Source organism: Procambarus clarkii, chromosome 78, assembly GCF_040958095.1.
Source record: "Procambarus clarkii isolate CNS0578487 chromosome 78, FALCON_Pclarkii_2.0, whole genome shotgun sequence".
NCBI classification, from domain to species: Eukaryota; Metazoa; Arthropoda; class Malacostraca; order Decapoda; family Cambaridae; genus Procambarus; species Procambarus clarkii.
Window position 1 is genome coordinate 8,357,255 of NC_091227.1, and position 18,861 is coordinate 8,376,115.

General features: G+C 45.7%; 1 protein-coding gene across 2 annotated transcripts in view; it reads right to left on the minus strand.

The window, feature by feature from the left end:
- CenB1A (Centaurin beta 1A) overlaps positions 1-18,861 on the minus strand; it is a 39,742-nt gene that overhangs the window by 15,992 nt on the left and 4,889 nt on the right. For both annotated transcript variants that reach the window (XM_045727481.2, XM_045727480.2), the window contains exons 4-8: positions 18,260-18,318; positions 14,042-14,215; positions 12,738-12,969; positions 3,616-3,711; positions 1,521-1,746 (exon numbers count right to left, since the gene is read on the minus strand). In XM_045727481.2, the coding sequence (XP_045583437.1) occupies positions 1,521-1,746; positions 3,616-3,711; positions 12,738-12,969; positions 14,042-14,215; positions 18,260-18,318 (787 nt within the window). The remainder of the gene's footprint in view (positions 1-1,520; positions 1,747-3,615; positions 3,712-12,737; positions 12,970-14,041; positions 14,216-18,259; positions 18,319-18,861) is intronic.

Here is an 18,861-nt window from a genome sequence, read left to right on the forward strand (position 1 = left end):
ACTGATCAACTTCACAATTACTTTTAAAGACATATAAAGAGGAATGCTTAAACAAAAATACAAAATATTACACAAGTTAATGCTACATTAGAATATGCCATAGTTGTATGCTGCTCATATCTAAAAATGTTTACTGTATCAATAAATTAGCAAAAGTGAAAAGACACATATTACTAAATAATAGTAATAGTAATAATAATAGTAATAATAATAATAATAATAATAATAATAATAATAATTCATTGTGTCAAAGGACAGGAAGCTGAGTGCATTCATACATGTTAGGCTTATATAGGGATCTCCCCCCCCTTCCCCCCCCCCCCAAGGTTGAATTACTGACCCAGCCCTGGATGCAACCTCACAGAAAGCTGACTAATTCCTGAGTACCTATTTACTGTTAGGTGAACTGGGCTTTTAAGTGATAGGAAATGCACCCAACCATTTCTGTCCCACCCGGGATTCGAACCTGCAATTCTCAATTGTGAATCAAGAACGAACCCGACTGTACTACTGGGACTCTTCACCAAATGCCTAGCAATCCTTCAACATAGAGCTATAAGATATATTCGGCATTAATATGCCAAAATGTATAGACAGAAGAAAATGAGGTGACATCACCACTACCACACTAGACTGGACAACATAAGAACTGCCTTTAGAAACTTGTGTAAGGAATCTTTCAGAACCCTGTATACCACTTATGTAAGACCAATCCTGGAGTATGCAGCTCCAGGATTGGTCTCCAGGAAACACAAGACAAAGCTAGAGAAGATTCAGCAGTATGCCACCAGGCTCGTCCTGGAATTGAGAGGAATGAGCTACGAGGAAAGGCTAAAGGAGCTGAACCTCACATCCCTGGAAAACAGAAGAGTAAGGGGAGACATGATAACCACCTACAAAATTCTCAGGGGAATTGACAGGGTGGACAAAGACAAACTCTTCAGCATGGGTGGAACACGAACAAGGGGACACAGGTGGAAACTTAGTACCCAGATGAGCCACAGAGACGTTAGAAAGAATTTTTCAGTGTCGGTAGTTAATAAATGGAATGCACTAGGAAGTGATGTGGTGGAGGCTGACTCCATACACAGTTTCAAATGTAGATATGATAGAGCCCAGTAGGCTCAGGAATCTGTACACCAGTTGATTGACAGTTGAGAGATGGGACCAAAGAGCCAAAGCTCAACCCCCGCAAGCACAATTAGGCGAGTACAAGAAATGCACAATATCGAGAACAAGAGGTCACAGATTCAAACTAAGAAAGCAAAACTGAAAAAAATTGAATATAGGGGGAATGCAAAAATAATTAGAAGCTTGAACAAATTACAAGGAAGATAGGAAACCACAAATGTAGCTCTCATATGGAATTTCACTCACTCATGCTTACAAATATACACATGTTGTATATAGTTTATAGAAAATACCTATATGATTGGGTTGCCTGTGTAGTAACAACTTTAAATGTAAAATTTAAAAGAAATACAGTACATGCAGATAAACTCATTTAAACTTTACCTTACCTGACCGCTTGCGGTAAACCAACTGGTTATTTTGGAGAGTAAAGTAACGTCGATTCCATGTCTTGAAAGCGTTGGTGGTCCGTTTAAACAGATATCCATGCATATTGACTAGCTTGGTAGTGTCCATCTGGTCCAGTGACAACACCAAGTCTTTATCTGTGACATCTGTGTGTCTGTTTTCTAAGGTCTTTTCCAGGTCACTAACTTCATGTCTCATTAAATTCACCTTGAAAAACAAAAAACAAAATTCATAAGCTATAATCAGCTTATGCAGTTACACTGGAATAAAACTACCATACTGCATTGTATGTTTCTACACATAAATACTTTTTCCTGCACAAACAAACTTTTACTGGAGTGGGAATAAATATAATTTAACAGAGACAAGGACTGTACATTAAATTCATTTCTATAGGTCAACACGAGCAAAAAGATTAAGGACCTGCACGAAATGCTGTGTGTGGTAGTGGCTTTACAAGACTGAGAATTTGTGTATATACAGTACTGAAAGATAAAAAAAAAAAAAAAAAAAAGACCTTTTAAATCAGAGAGTTACTCAAACTTTCTGTAAGGAGAGAAGCTCCCAACCTCTTAGATGCATGGTGAATCAAAGATCCGATGCCGACTATACATGTGTGTAATATATCCTGTACATTAAGCTTCAAAAGAGCCCAAAAGTTAGATAACTTCAAGAAAACATCCCACCTCAGAATCAGATAAGGAAGACAAACAATCCAATCACCAATGCAGACAAAAAACAAACCAGACCAGTGATATCAGCTTCCTAGAGAACTGTTCGATGCTCACTTACCCTTTCAGAGCAGGAGACTGCTGAAATAGAGGAAACACAAAGAACATACACAGCACGCATAGATATGATAAAGCATGATAAAGCTTAATAAACTATTGGGATTGTCTCATAACTCTCTAAATATACTCTCTTGAAAGGAGATGAGAACGGTACCAAATTATATATATATATATATATATATGTCGTACCTAGTAGCCAGAACGCACTTCTCAGCCTACTATGCAAGGCCCGATTTGCCTAATAAGCCAAGTTTTCATGAATTAATATATTTTCTCTAATTTTTTTCTTATGAAATGATAAAGCTACCCATTTCATTATGTATGAGGTCAATTTTTTTTTATTGGAGTTAAAATTAACGTAGATATATGACCGAACCTAACCAACCCTACCTAACCTAACCTAACCTATCTTTATAGGTTAGGTTAGGTTAGGTAGCCGAAAAAGTTAGGTTAGGTTAGGTAGGTTTGGTAGTCGAAAAACAATTAATTCATGAAAACTTGGCTTATTAGGCAAATTGGGCCTTGCATAGTAGGCTGAGAAGTGCGTTCTGGCTACTAGGTACGACATATATATATATATGCCCTGTACATGGAAGATACCCTAACTTGCACAGTAAAATAACGACATGGAAGGAAAAACAGAAGAGTCATTGAAGAGTAGAGGTCCCACAGGCACAATTAGAGAATGCTAAGCATCAGAGGTCCATGGTTGTTCAACATTCTCCTAGCAAGTTTAAGAAATATTGCAGGAATAAAATTGGAAATCTTAAAGAAAAATTTTGATAGTTTTCTGCAAGAAGTGCAGACCAACCGGGTTGTAATGGATACATGGGCCTGTGGGCCACTCCATGCAACAGCCTGTTGGACCAAGCACTCACAGGTCAAGCCTGGCCCACGTGGATACGCGAGCCTGTGGGCCACTCCAAGCAACAGCCTGTTAGACCCAGCTCTCATAGATCAAGCCTGGACCTGGGCCAGGTTTGGGTAGCAGAACTCCCAGCACCCCATACAAGTACAATCCAGGTACTGTATAGTGGTACAATAACTCCCTTAACATGCAATATAAAATATTAATTCTAATGGCCCTCCCATAATTTTCATCTTTCTAAAATCTAGTACAGTATCAATTTGTTTCCATTAATTTGTATAATTTTTCTCTTTAATACTGCTCTTCCCTGTAGGCATTCAATCTTCCACATACCCATAGAATTGCTACAGTACTGGTATGAAACATTTTTCAGGATTTAATAAATAAAAGGTTATTGTTACTCAGAAAATATCATACCTCTTGGCTAATCTTATCAAGAGAAGGTTTCAGGTCATCACAGAGATCAGTACCTTGGTGGTAGAAGGTACTGTAGGCCTTCAAATACGACAAAAGCTGAAAGAAGAAAGAAATTCACACTATTTATAATATACATACATACTGTAATAAAATTTAAATTAACTACAGTATAATCTTATTCCCCAGAATGTTTAAGCTAATTCACCCAATTTCCCTTCTACTTATTCACCACTTAGTGATCATCATCAGGTATTGATCACCAAATGACAACAGCAATCTCAGAATAATGTTCTTAATTTTCATGCCAGTGACTGAATACCAATGGGAATGGAATTATCAGGGGAAAGTGCCAAGCCATTACGACTATACAGCCCAGAGAAGTGATCAGGATAAGGATGTGGGAAGGGACAGGGGGAAGGAATAGTGCTCAACCACTTTGACGGCCGGGGATTGAACACAGAAATGCCGATCTGAATGAAGCGAGACCATCCAGCCCAAGTGGAATATTTTTCTTAGGCCTCCACAGATGTTATGGAATCACCTACAACACACCAAAGCTCTTTCCTGTTTTGGTACCATACAGTCACAAGCAGAAATAAGTACAGCCCTTTATCTCATATTCATCATTTACACAAATGGGAGAAGGCTTTTGAACACAATAAAAAAATACAAGTGTTCATGAATGATAGTAGTAATAGTAATGAAAACATCTCAGAACCAAAGCATGAAAGTGAAACCAAAAATATATATAACTGACAAATTTAAGAATGATGAGAGTTAAGGTGAAGTTATGGGCAGGTCGGCCGAGCGGACAGCACGCTGGATTTGTGATCCTGGGTTCGATCCCAGGCGCCGGCGAGAAACAATGGGCAGAGTTTCTTTCACCCTATGCCCCTGCTACCTAGCAGTAAAATAGGTACCTGGGTGTTAGTCAGCTGTCACGGGCTGCTTCCTGGGGGTGGAGGCCTGGTCAAGGACCGGGCCGCGGGGACACTAAAAAGCCCCGAAATCATCTCAAGATAACCTCAAGAAGGTCTATAGAGTGCGAAGGTGGTAAGGGTGAGTAATGTGTGGTACAGTTTTATGGCACACAATATAGAGTGGGTACCTGCCCACTTGTACTGGTCATTGATGAGCTTCAGCTCATCTGGTTTCACTTTTCAATCTTCAGCTGACTAATGTACAGATTCCTCTTTTTTTTTCCCGAGCATACTGGGCTGTTATATCTACATTTGAAGCAGTGTGCAACTGTCTGCTTCCCTCACTTCCCCTATTAGTGTACTCCATTTCTTCACTATTCTTAACATGCAAACCATTTTTTCTAGTATCTCTATGGCCCATTCATGTACTTAGTTTCAATCAATAGCACCCATAACAAATCTGTACTTTTCTGATCCGACTACTCCTCGAAGAATTTTGTATGTGGTAGTCATGTCTTCCCTGATTCTTTTCTCTAAGATGTGATGTGATTCCTTGTCTTTCCTCAAGATCATTCTATACCTCTCAGTTATGGCACTAGCTTGGTGCCATTCCTTAGGTATGGTACCTTTTCTACCTTCCTTTGAAGTTTAACAAAGACTCCACACTGGTGACATGGTGTGAGGGTGAAGGAGTGAAGGTGCATGGTTTGAGGATGTGCGGACTTGTGTATGGTGTGTGGATGTGTGTGTCTAGGTGTATGGTGGCCTAAAAAACCAGCGTTGAATGTAATGAAACGCCATTTTCTGGGTGAGTCCCGGAGGCTCCCCGGAGCTATCCCAGGCTGATATGCTAATGTCAGACTTTGGCATCAGTCATGTGTATGGAGTTCTTAGGCCTACCGGGGACCACGGCCAGAACCGGGCCCCCTCAGAGAGGCAAGGGAAGCAATGGCCTATAGAAGCCCCCGTGTAGTTGGAAGCATTCTATGTCTGCCATCGACCGGAACAGGCACCCAGAAAGGTAAGCGCCCCAAAACAAACCCCTATTCTGGTTAAAATTGCTACCTAATACCGAACTAGTGGATAGAACTCCCCAACCGAAAACAAGCAAATTAGTGTGACGTCACACACTGCCGCGCCGCTGTCTGCGCAGCTCCCCCCTCCCCGGGAGGGGGAAGGGGGACCCCCCGCGCCGGCTACCCACACCTCAGTTCTTGAGGCTGGATGTCAAAAACGCGAAAAACCGCCGACCGGAGGGAGGGAGGGATGCCGGGGAGCCTCCGGGACTCACCCAGAAAATGGCGTTTCATTACATTCAACGCTGGTTTTCTGGGGGGAGCCCCGTCGGCTCCCCGGAGCTAACTACCCACAGACAGAAAAAGAGGGACTTACCCGGGAGGCGGTCGTCGCTCACCCCTCAACTCGAAGCCGAGACAACTGGCTGCAACCGCCGACCCAAAGCAACACAGGCCCGACGAGGGCCAGGGACATTCACAAGGTAACGAGCAGCCAGGACCCTGTTCGACCGCCAAAATCCCCGCGCCCGAATATCAGACCAAAGACATATTCCCAAAGACGGCAGCAAGAGCCGCGAACTTACGAACGTCATGGGCATGGGGATAGACCGCAGGCTGGCTAGACCTAATAACCCTGCGGACGACCTGAGAGACCCGAACCCGCGAACAGGGAAGAAGGGAAACCGGATCAACCCACAGCGCGTCCCCGGACACAGAAGCTGTGGCGCGCAAATAACGGCGAAGCGCCGCAACCGGACACAAAACATGATGCACCCCCGGCCTGACCAACCAAGCATCAACCACCCATGGACCCCTCCGGAACGCAGCAGTCTCATTCTCCGCCAGAAAAGAAGGAGACGGCTGCAAACGAACAAAACTATCACCACGACCAAAAGAGCAGAAACCCCTGCGCCGGAGGAGAGCATGAAGCTCCCCCACCCGACCCCCAGAGGCCAAAGCCAACAAGAAAAGTGCCTTGGAAAAACAATCCTGGACCGAAGGGGCCACAACGAAACGAGGAGATGAAAGGAAAGCGAGCACTCTGTCCAAAGACCAGGACGGCTCAGGCGACGCATGAGCAGGCCGGAGGTGAAACAATGCACGAGACAGCTTGCGAAACGGCGCAGACGTAACATCGATACCGAAAGCAAGCTGAAGCGGCTCCGCCAGCGCCGCACGATACGAAGCGACAGTGTTAGGCATAAGATGACGGTCCTGAAACAACCACGAGAGGAAGGACAAGACCACCCGAACAGACAAGGAGCTAACACGACGAAGACGCAAAAAGAAACGGAAGGACCGCCAGGAAACTTCATACTGCCGCCGAGAAGAAGCCCTCAGGTGGGACACCAACAAGGAGGCCACCTGATCACCATAGAGATGATGATAGACTCGAGTCAAAAAAACCATACGCGAAGACTCGAGGAGAAGATCGAACCAGCTACGTGACGTACCGGCCCGATCTGCTGAAAGAGGCGGAGCCGCGGGAAAACCCTCGGGTTCGGACACCGAGCAACCAGCGCCTGAAACCAAGGCTGGGCCGGCCACCAAGGGGCCAGAAGGACAACTCTCCCCCGGTAAGTCTCTAAGCGAGTCAGGACCTGGAGCAACAGCCGAACTGGGGGAAAGAGGTACAGGAACCCCCACCTCGACCAGTCGAGCCGAAAGGCATCGACCCCGACGGCCTCGCAATCGGGGAAGGGCGCCGCATAAACGGGAAGACGCCGCGACCACGCCGACGCGAAGAGGTCCACCTCGGGGCGCCCGAACGTCTGGCAAAGCCAACGGAAGGACTCGTCGTCGACCGTCCACTCCGTGGAGAGGGGAACGAAGCGAGACAGGGCGTCGGCCAAGACGTTGGACACGCCCCGTACGTGAACCGCCAGGAGAGCCAAACCCCGAGAACTCAGCAGACGAGTCACCCGAAGCGACCAACCCCAAAGAGACAAGGACCGCATCGAACCCCCGCGGTTCAGGCAATGAACCACCGGAGAGCAGTCCGAATGGAGCCGAATCGTCGATCCGCGGGCCACCCGAATCCTCCCCAGAGCAAACCACACTGCCGCGAACTCCCGCACCGTACTGTGAGCTCGACGGAAGGACGGATCCCAACGCCCCTGGCCGGCCTGGTGAGCACTGGTCACAAAACCCCAGCCGAGAGACGACGCATCCGTGTACACATCGAGCGAGGGCTCGGGTAGGCGCCAAGGCACTGAACCCCGAAAAACCCGAAGAGGAAGCCGGTGACGCAGCAACCGACGCAAGTCCTCCGGGGGTCGAACTCTGCGATCGCGAGAGAGGCGGAAGGGGGAACCCCGAAGGAACCAGAACAGCCGTCGAAGCCAAACCCGACCCGGCGGGTAGACCACCATCGCAAAGTTCAGGCTCCCGCTCAGCCCCTCGAGCAACCGCCGGGTGACCCGAGGGCCCTCCAGAAACAGACGAAGGCGGGACCGCAGCCGCAGGAGAGACTCCGGAGGGAGAGACAAGGAGGCGGTCCGAGAGTCCCACACGAGACCCAGCCAAGTCCGAACCTGAGAGGGAACCAGATGGGACTTCCTCCAGTTCACCAAGAACCCGAACCCGGCAAGCTGGGAAAGAACCAAATCCCTGGCTAGCAAGCAAGCTGACTGGCTGGGAGCCCAAACCAGCCAGTCGTCGAGGTAGGCCAACACCCGAACACCTAGGAGACGCAAACGAGCCACCACAACCCGTGTAAGGCGTGTGAACATGCGAGGTGCCAGGTTCAACCCGAACGGGAGACAACGAAAGCGGTAACTCAGACGCCCCACTACAAAACCGAGCCAGTCCCTGAACCGCGGATGAATCGGGACATGCCAATAAGCGTCCCGGAGGTCCAGGGACACCATCCAAGCACCCGGCTCCAAGAGGAGCCGAACCTGAGACAGCGTAGTCATCCGAAAGGAGGGGCAATGAACCCAGGGGTTCAGACGGGACAAGTCCAGAATGAACCGCAGGTCCGCGCAGTCCCGTTTCGGAACCGGAAACAGACGGGAAACCCATCTGAGGGACGACGTCGTTTCGACGACGCCCAAGCGTACCCACTCCAAGACGACTCGACAGAGCGCAGGGGAAGAAGCCTGCCCCGCCAGCCCCGACCCCCCAAAGGGGGGAGGGGCCACCCAACGCCACCGCAGGCCGCGAGACACGACCCGAAAGGCCCACGAATCGTGGGACCAGGCGCGGGCGAACAGCGCAAGCCGCCCCCCCATCGCCCCGTCAAAGGGGCAAACCGCGAAAGGGCCGGCGACCCTTACGAGACCCAGAACCCCGCACAGCGCGAACACCGCGCCGACCAGACGAGGGAGGGTCCGCAGGAGGAGCCAACCCCAAACCTGACACCAGAGGCCTACCACGACGAGAGGAACCCCGAGCCCTGGCACGACCTTTCCGGGAAGACCCACCCCGGGACCCCCGGAAAACCAACAAGTCCGACATCGGACGACAAGCCGCCGACGCAGCCTGAATAAACTGCGCCACGGCCGACTCCCCAAACAGGAGAGGACAAAAAGGTGAAGAACGCCTAAGAGCCAGAGCCCAAGCAGATTCCACGGAGGAACCCAGCACCGCCTGCCGACACGCGAGACGGGAAGCATAGAACAGGGAAACCGCATCCCGCAAAATCGGCGTGAACAGCTTCAACAAGGCAGCCGACGAACGCGCAGCCGAGGACAAGGTGCCGGACCCCGGGACGGACCCAAGCGTCCCCACATCCTCCACGAGCCAATCCGAAGACAGCTCCAGGAGGGAAAAGAACCGCAAGGCCGAACACAAAAGGCCCCGAGCGCGCAAGTCCTCCGCCACGAGCGCCGCCGAAAGGGAGGGAACCTGCACATGGAGCTGAATAACGCCCACATCGCGGGGAAGGGCAGGGGCAAACAAGCACTCATTCAGGTACTCAAGTTCACCCCCCAGGAAAACCTGAAGCACCGTGGAAGCTTCCCGCCACTCCAGCGTGCAGGAACGACAGAAGGAATGCCAGGAATCCAGACCAAACAAGGGGCAGTCTGCTAGCCAGGATGACTCCGGAACCTCGTAACGGAGCCAGAAAGGGAACGAAGTCCCAAACCTGAACGTGGACGGATCCATTTCCGAGGCATAATCCGGGTCACGCAGGAGGTAAGCTGCAAAGGCCGCTCGCACCACACCAGGTTGGATGCGATAAGCCGAAAACCTCCGGAAGGATGGAACCGACGTACCCGGGGAAACACGGAACCGTACCCGGGGAGGGGCCGACACCAAATCCAACTCGTACGCAGAGGGGGGGAAAGAAAACCCCACTCCTTGTAACAATAAGCCCCGCTCAGTGGGAAGAAAAACCCAGGCGGGGTCCAGCAGGGCCCAAGGCCCCCAAGTCAGCCCCTCCCCAGCCTCGAGGTCCGTCACCACAGGACCCGAGGCCGAGTCCTCTCCCCAAGCCCCGACCCCACAAGACAAGGACGGAGCAGCCGGAAAAGCTGGAGGAAGGGGGGCCCACTGGTCAGACCCTGAAGCTTCGGCCGGGAGACAAGACTCGAATGCATCTGCCGCCCCCCCGGAAGGGGCAACCCCCGAAGCTGCCCGAGTCTCGAGATCAAGTAACCCCTGCTCCGACCCCGAAACCCTCAGACGCTCCGGGGCCGGAAGCAGGGGCGGGGGACCAGAACGAACAGAAGGGGAAGGACGAGGAGGTGCGGACTGAACCAGGATCGAAGCGACCCCCACCCCCAAGTCCGGGTCTCGAAAAGCAAAGCGGGGCAGCCCCGGGGCATCCGGGGAAGCAACCAACCGAGCGCGTTGCAACAGACGAAACCTAGACTGCAACGCACGTGCCGCCTGTACCCGAATAGAATCATCAGAGGATTGGGTAAATTGAGTCACAAGCAAGCAGCAACACTCACAGGACTCAGGGTCAAAAGTATCACCGACCCAACAGGCAGCGTGGCAGAGGCAAAAACAATGAGGGTCACCCTGAGACAAGGGGACCGAGCAACCCTCAAACTCGCACACAGCGAGTGGGGACTCCGGGGTCACATCCATCGGACCCACGCGCCCCCTAGGGGATTCCCAGGGTCCTGAGCGTTTACTTTAAGAGGACTCGCGCTCAGGTAGTCCCAGGCAGGGTGCTGCAAACCGGCGCCCAAAACTACCAAGCAAACTTCTAAAGCTGAACCCCAGGGACGTGTACACTCACGGGGACCTAGCAGGGGGCGCCACCGAGGAGAACAGTGGAAGGGCAAAAACAAACTGAATAAAATGACAGAACCCCCCACCAGGCAAAAACAAAAAGAAAAACAAAACCCCGCAAGAGGACAGCGAACCCCAAGGAACAGAGCCGGCCGCGATGTCGGGAAGTACAAGCTGAGCAGCACCCTGCGCCCCTACCAGTGCAAACTGCCTCTTACCTGCCGGTAACAAGGGAGAACAGAACACCCAAGAGCCCAACAGGCGGCCGAAAAACCGAAAGGTAAAACGGACCAGCAGAGGCAGACCCCGAGGAGCCTGTGGAAGGTGGCCCCAAGCCCCAAGGGCAGTACTTACAGGGCACCTAGGGAAGGCAGCCCTAGGCGCATGCAGCCCGAGTACTGAAGATAACTCCTGGCTCTCGCACCCACAAAACTAACACCACACTCAAAGCACAGTGCAGTAGCGACACCGGAGCCAGAGCACACGACCATCGCCTATAGCATCAGCCTCAAGAACTGAGGTGTGGGTAGCCGGCGCGGGGGGTCTGGGGCTCCCCCTTCCCCCTCCCGGGGAGGGGGGAGCTGCGCAGACAGCGGCGCGGCAGTGTGTGACGTCACACTAATTTGCTTGTTTTCGGTTGGGGAGTTCTATCCACTAGTTCGGTATTAGGTAGCAATTTTAACCAGAATAGGGGTTTGTTTTGGGGCGCTTACCTTTCTGGGTGCCTGTTCCGGTCGATGGCAGACATAGAATGCTTCCAACTACACGGGGGCTTCTATAGGCCATTGCTCCCCTTGCCTCTCTGAGGGGGCCCGGTTCTGGCCGTGGTCCCCGGTAGGCCTAAGAACTCCATACACATGACTGATGCCAAAGTCTGACATTAGCATATCAGCCTGGGATAGCTCCGGGGAGCCGACGGGGCTCCCCCCAGAAACATGGTATTTATTGCCATTTGGCTATCCCAGCAACTGAAAAAAGATCAATCTGACAAAGACAGTATCAGGTGTAAATGTATGCTGAAGTACAAGCACAAGATAAACAAACTAGTTGGTATATGATGTAAAGAGTGAGGTGCTAGGCTTTGCATAGTAGTGTGTTTTACATTACCACACTAAACAAGTAGTGAAACAAAATAATGTTCTAGAAATAGGATATTATGTACAGTAAATAGCACATTTATCATATACCTGTACAGTGGAAGCTCGATTAACGAATGTAATCCGTTCTGGCACCGAGCTGGTCATGTGAAACGCTCGTCATGTGAAACGCTCGTCTTTCAAAACGAATTTCCTCATTTAAAATAATGGAAATAAAATTAATCCGTTCCACCACGGAAAAACATCAATATGATATTCCCCGTTTTAAATAATGGAGCAGCCTACCTGACTTACACTGAACGATCTTTTATAACATTTGTCTTGTTTCAATTTTTTTTTTTTTTTTTTTTTTTTTTTTTTTTAGAAAATGAAGCAGCCTACTGAACAAACCTTTATGACATTTTTAATTTTTTTCAAATTTTCATTTTTTATTTTTATTTATTTTTTTTTTTTTTAGAAAATGTAACAGTCTACCTGACACTCACTGAACGAACCTTTCGCCGAGTGGCTCGCTCGTTATTCGAAATGCTCGTAGATTGAGGCGCTTGTCACTCGAGGTTCCACTGTACAGTAATAGTGTTATATTTTATATACTATTATCAGCATAATATCTATATATATACAGTAATCTATGTACTGATAGTAGCATAATATATCTGTACATACAGTTATATGTCACCACCAATGATGTATACTGTATTTGTAAGAATTAACAAAGTGATCAAAATTTTTTGAATAAGTCATCCAAATCCTCCCTCCCCTAATTGTTATTCTATTTCTTTTCCAATAATTTTGTATGCAAATCTACTATTTAATAACACAAATTTCTGCTCATATGGTGAGCACCAAATACAACCATAGTTTAAAGGATAAAATAACAAATACAATACATCCATACTTACAGCATCAACCACCTCATGGCGCTTTTTTCCTTGTGCTATTGATATGGCATGAACATAATCGATGCTTGTGTGACGAAAAGCTCTACGAGTAGCTATGACCAGATTCTTCATGTCGTCTACATCATGAGCAGCACGGGAACGGGATACACCGGAAGAGCGTTGCAAGACACTGTCCATTTCACCGCTTACCTTCTCAAAATAGTGTCTTAAATCCTTCACAGATCGCAGCTCACTGCAAAATGAAACCAAGATGATTAATACACTGTTCCCCAATTTCAGGGGCTAGAGATGCACTTGGCCAAAGAAGACTGGAAAGTAATACCTATAGAAGAAGGTTAAAGAAACTCAATAAAGATACCAATCCATACACCATATTGTTCACATTTAACAGCATTACAGAAAACTAGACTGTCACACTCCAGAAAATCATCCATAGTAGTGCCCTACTGCTTCATCAGACTAGGCTCAAAAGTTTGTGTTATTACATAAAATATACATAAAATGCCCTCGTAAGTCAATTCCATCTCTTCTTACTTCCCATCGTTATTCATACACTGTTCACACTTAATCTACACTTCCCCACACTTGCTATGTCTACTCATCAGTTTTTTGTTGACTATATTGCATGGTATATGTCAACATGGAAGTGGGAAGGAGAATTGGCCAAAATCAGTACATAATAACAATGAAGAGCCTAAAGAACTGGTACACCCCTGTCGATGGATGACATAGCTATCAACTCAAACTATGGACTAGAGGGGACAAACTGCAAAGTAATACCAATTGTAGAGACTAAATTGTGAAGACTGGAATGAAAGTTACAAGTGTTGTTATAGTACATGTCAGAGGGGGGGGTTTATGTCAGATGAGGGCACTTTTTGTTATGGCTGTAAGCAAGGAGAAAAGATGAATTCTGCAAAAAGGTTATTTCCTACTGAATTTTCATTTTCTAATTGGAAAAACCTCCTTGCATCTTGCTGTTTTAACAGCCTATAGGATTCACTGAAAACTAACATAAAAAAAAAAAAATTATTCAGCCTTCAGTTATCTAGATTTCTGAATTTCTGGACTTTGCAATCCGATTCATCACAGTAATTTTTGTGTAATTGATCTGACCAACATTACTGATACTATATGACTCAGTCATGACGACAAATGTTCATTAAATGAAACACTAACCAAAGAAGCTTTGAATGAAATAGCAATCAGTCCACAACATTGCTTGGACCAAAAGCAATTACGATAACCACAAAATATCTACACAAATGAAAATAGTAAATACATGTACTATACTATAAACTTACTTTTTTATAAAGCTTGCAAGGTTCTTCGTCACAGCACGAGCAGCCTGGTCTACCAGTATTGCATGATATTTTGCAGCTTCCCCTAAGGCAGCCAGCATTCGATTTAAAGCTGACTGCACATTGGTGTCACTGCCAAAATATCCTGCTAAATCCCATAGAATATGAATCAGTTGTCTGAAATGAGGAAAACCCAAATTTGTTCAGAGGATGTAAATACAAAACTTTGCTGTACACTGTATATATATATAATGTTCACTACAAAATGCACAACATTGCTTTTCAAATTACTGTACTGACGATAAGGCATGCTGTAACTAATCATGAGCATGAGGACCCAGATGTTTGATAAATGCACTTCAACTTGACAACAAGATTATAAATAACATTACAAGCTTGGAAAATGAGTTCCTATGACAGCAACTGAAATTGTTAACCAAATCACACACTAGAAAGTGAAGGGATGACGCCGTTTCGGTCCGTCCTGGACCATTCTCAAGTCGAGTGTGATGAGGGAAGGAGGCGAAGGCAATAAATAGGCATGAGAGGGGTTATCTTGAGATGATTTTGGGGCTTTAGTGTCCCCGCGGCCCGGTCCTCGACCAGGCCTCCACCCCCAGGAAGCAGCCCGTGACAGCTGACTAACACCCAGGTACCTATTTTACTGCTAGGTAACAGGGGCATAGGGTGAAGAAACTCTGCTCATTGTTTCTTGCCGGCGCCCGGGATCGAGCCCAGGACCACAGGATCACAAGTCCAGCATGCTGTCCGCTCAGCCGACCGGCTCCCTGAGCCGTGAGGGTGAGGAGTAGGAAATCTTAGAGGAAGAAAAAGCAAGGCAAAAGGTATGAAAGGTAAGGTGTAATAAAAGAGATAGTAATAGGAATAAGAAAGGGATCGTAAAAGAAAACAAGGGAAAGAAAAAGAAAGAGAGAAAAAGATAAATGGAAGGATAAGCTTATGTTAGGTCACATTTGTTAGAAAGTATTTGAGTAGAAATACATAAGTAGCAAGTTAGAGCATTTGAGTATATACTGTGAAAGGGAAGAGTCAACAGCAACAAAGCCAGGACTCGAGTTCATGTTGGGTATGTTGTGTATCGGAGCCGATTCAACAAGATGGCGTCTGTGTAGAGTAGAGGCAGGAAAGATTATTTTGGAGGAAGATCAGTCAATAGGATGATTAGAATCCCTAACAAGACAGAAGAGAACATTGTTTGTCTGCAGACTTAACACTTTTGTGTTCTTTAAGTCTGTCATTAAGTGTATGGCTAGTTTCACCAAAGTATTGGAGAGGACAAGATGAACAGGAAATAGAGTAGACACCAGCAGCATTAGAAGCAGGAGGAGCAATGTGAACTAGATTGCTACGAAGTGTGTTAGTTTGTCGAAAGGCGAGCTTTATGTCAAGAGGACGAAAGGGATTTAAAAGTTAAAAGTAAAAGTTTGGAGTTCAGATATGAAGGGAAGGCAGAGCACAGTGCTACTAGTGTTGGAAGCAGGTTTAGGATGAAAGAAATTTTGTTTAGCATGTGAGTAGGCACAGTTGATAAAATGCAAAGGGATACCAAGGCGAGAGAATGATTTGTAGATAAAGGCAATTTCAGAATAAAAAACTGAGGGTCACTGATGTGTAGAGCGCGGAGGAAGAGAGAGATGAGGACACTTTTCTTAACATAAGGAGAATGGTAGGAAAAGAAGTGAATGTACATGCCACTGTGAATGAGTTTGCGGTAGACAGAGAGAGAGAACCCGGACACAGAGCTGTGAAAGTGAACGTCAAGAAGAGGAAGGAGGGAATTTGATTCCCATTCAACTTTGAAATGGATGGAAGGAGCCAGATTGTTAAGACAGGAGAGGAAAGGCTGGAAAAGACTTGGGTCACGAGACCATAAAGCAAAAATGTCAACATAGCGAAGCCAGAGAGAGGGACAAGTATCAATAGAAGGAAGAACATTTTCAAAGTATTTCATGTAGAAATTAGCAAGAACAGGGAAGAGAGGGGAACCCATACCGACACTGAAAGTTTGAGTGTAATATTTACCGTTGAAAGAGAGAGTTAGAGTCAACACAGAGTCTAATGAGTTCAAGGAAAACGTCAGTGGGAAGCAGGAGGAAGAAGGCCCTCAGTCGCCTTCTGTCTAAAGAGAGAACGTCATCGAGAGGAACATTAATGAAAAGAAAGTCGACTTCAAGACTAAATATCTTACAGGAAGGCTGCAGGCGCAGCCTTTCTATGAAGTCCTGTGAGTGATAAAGGTGGGCAGGAGAAAAAGTGCCAAGGTAAGGCATCAGAGTTTTAGTGAGCCAGCAGGCAAGAGGATAACCGACAGAGCCGCGTGAAGAAATGATAGGACGAAGAGGAACACCAGGTTTATGAGTCTAAGGAAGACCATAGAAATAAGGGAGAGAAGGGCAGATGACACGGAAACGTTTAATGAGATCAGGACAAAAACTGGAGAGCTGTCTTCGTTTGCAGTTAAAGGAAGTTTTAAGGCGATCCAAAGGGTTAGAAGTCAGAGGGGCATAAGTGCGGGAGTCAGAGAGCAAGACATCTGCTTTCTGGAGGTGGTCCTCAGGGTCAAGGACAACCACCAAATTGCCTTTGTCAGAAGGAAGGATAAGAATAGAGTTGCTAGATTTCCTTCCCTTATTACAATCGACTTGAGAATAGTCCAGGACGGACTGAAACATTGTTGTCCCTTCACTTTCTAGTGTGTGGTTTGGTCAACATATTTCAGCCACGTTATTGTGACTCCTCGTCTGCAACTGAAATTTCCTCTAGCCATTTCGTAAGAGCTAAACTTCTTTTTGTCATTATGTTTCTCTAGATCACTTGTCCATGGCATGCCTCTCGAGAGTAAATATGTTTATGCTAAATTCCTCACAAAAAACTCCAGTCTATGAAATTAGGTAACCACAGGGCAATTGCTCTGAACACAAGTGTGAATAAAAAGTATTATTTATTACATACTAACTTGACTTTCTTGCAGAGGAACAAAACTTCTGATTTTGAAGTCCATATTAAAATAAACATCTTACAGAACCAATTATAATTATATAACCAAGAAAACTTGTTAGAGTTATATATCACAAGGCAAAAATATGATACCTGTATTTCTTGAAGTTACTAAAGCCTTTGGTAAGGTTGAACACTCAAAACTGTTCAAAAGAATTGCTATAAATCCCCTTGCATATGACAGCACACTGCCACATGTTGTATGTAAACATTGCAGCTGTGGGGACCTCTTGGCACTACAGTATATATTACATCAATTATATCACATGAATAAATGAACTACATCACTGGTTCTAGGATTGAGAATGACAATTACATTACATTATAACGATGGCTGAACACTGTCAAACATCTCATTATATTCTATACAATACATATGAAATTTCAAAACTTTAGTTTTCCATGTTTTACATGACATTTAATATTTGTATAATTTTCCAGCTGTTTTTAATACTCTAATAATTAAATTATTTTAAATTTGAAGTAGTGCCCCACAAAATATTTCATAAAAGCATGTGGGGAACAGCCAAGGCAGAAGTAGGACCAAAATCCACTATGTTGTCAAAGTAGCACTGGTGCTGCTGTCACCAGTACAACCATCATCAAAACCTAAGAAGCCTAGAGTAGAGGTCAATTTGGCATGTGAACCAGAAGTGGGAGCTGGGAAACTGAGCGCATGTCACCAAAACCTCAGCCTCTACACCATGGAAATGTCCGAGGATTGCAAAAGCCTTTACTGCATTTTTGCAAGGAAGCAGCAGCCCAACAGACTACCACATTTTTGGATTTCTGAGAATTGGATTACGTATTTTTGGGGGGCACTGTACCTTCTTGAAGATAAAGAAAGATACCCCACATCTTCCACTGCTTCACGTAGAACCAGCACTGTTGCACTCCAGCAATGAATCCACAATCATTGCATTCTTAAGGGAGCAAGCTTTTCACAGTCACAGATAATATTTGGGATAAAGCCCTTTCATGCAACTCCCTGTCAGTCTATACTATATAAATTTCAATGTCTTCTTCAACAACAGGATCCTCTTATTATTAGTGTTCTATTACATGCTGTAAGCAATTTCAAATTTCTAGCCATTTAACTTGTTTCCTTGTTTTTTTAATCCAAAATAAACCAAAAATTCATTCCTTAGCTGTCAGTAATTTAATGTTGTTCTTACTAACATACAAAGATAACAGTGTACATACTCTTGCTCTTGATTGAACTGCTTTCCTGCAGATACCATCTGGTTACACTGCTTCACTACCTGTCCATTGAAAGAAGTAAGTTACATATATTAACAAAATAAAACATTGCAATTCAACTTTTTATGTTTACGCTTCCATAAATTACAGCACACTATTTTCATCATGCTATAGAAATTTGAATAATGTAATTCATATTTACTTAACTCTAAATATAAGGCAGCAAACAGATGTATAGCATCTTTTCATGGATGACATATCAAATGAATTTAAGTAAATGTTGCTCTCCAGTTTTAAGATTAAAAATTGGAACAAACATAGATAATAATTTCACCAAATATTTTAGATTAAAAACCAAACGCCTGGAAAGTCCTAGTTAACCTAACCCCCTAACTACACATCTGAAATTGTATCAATTTTCTGGTGTGTATTAAAAAAAATATATATATATACAGTATAAATATATTTATTTATTATTTTTTATCATAAAATGCTGCTTTCTGATGGGGAAAAATTCTACTAATTATAGTTTGGCCATAGTGAGGTGAAAAAATGTTAATGACAGCAGATTCTGAGGGACAATTTTCAAGTTAACTATTTGTAAT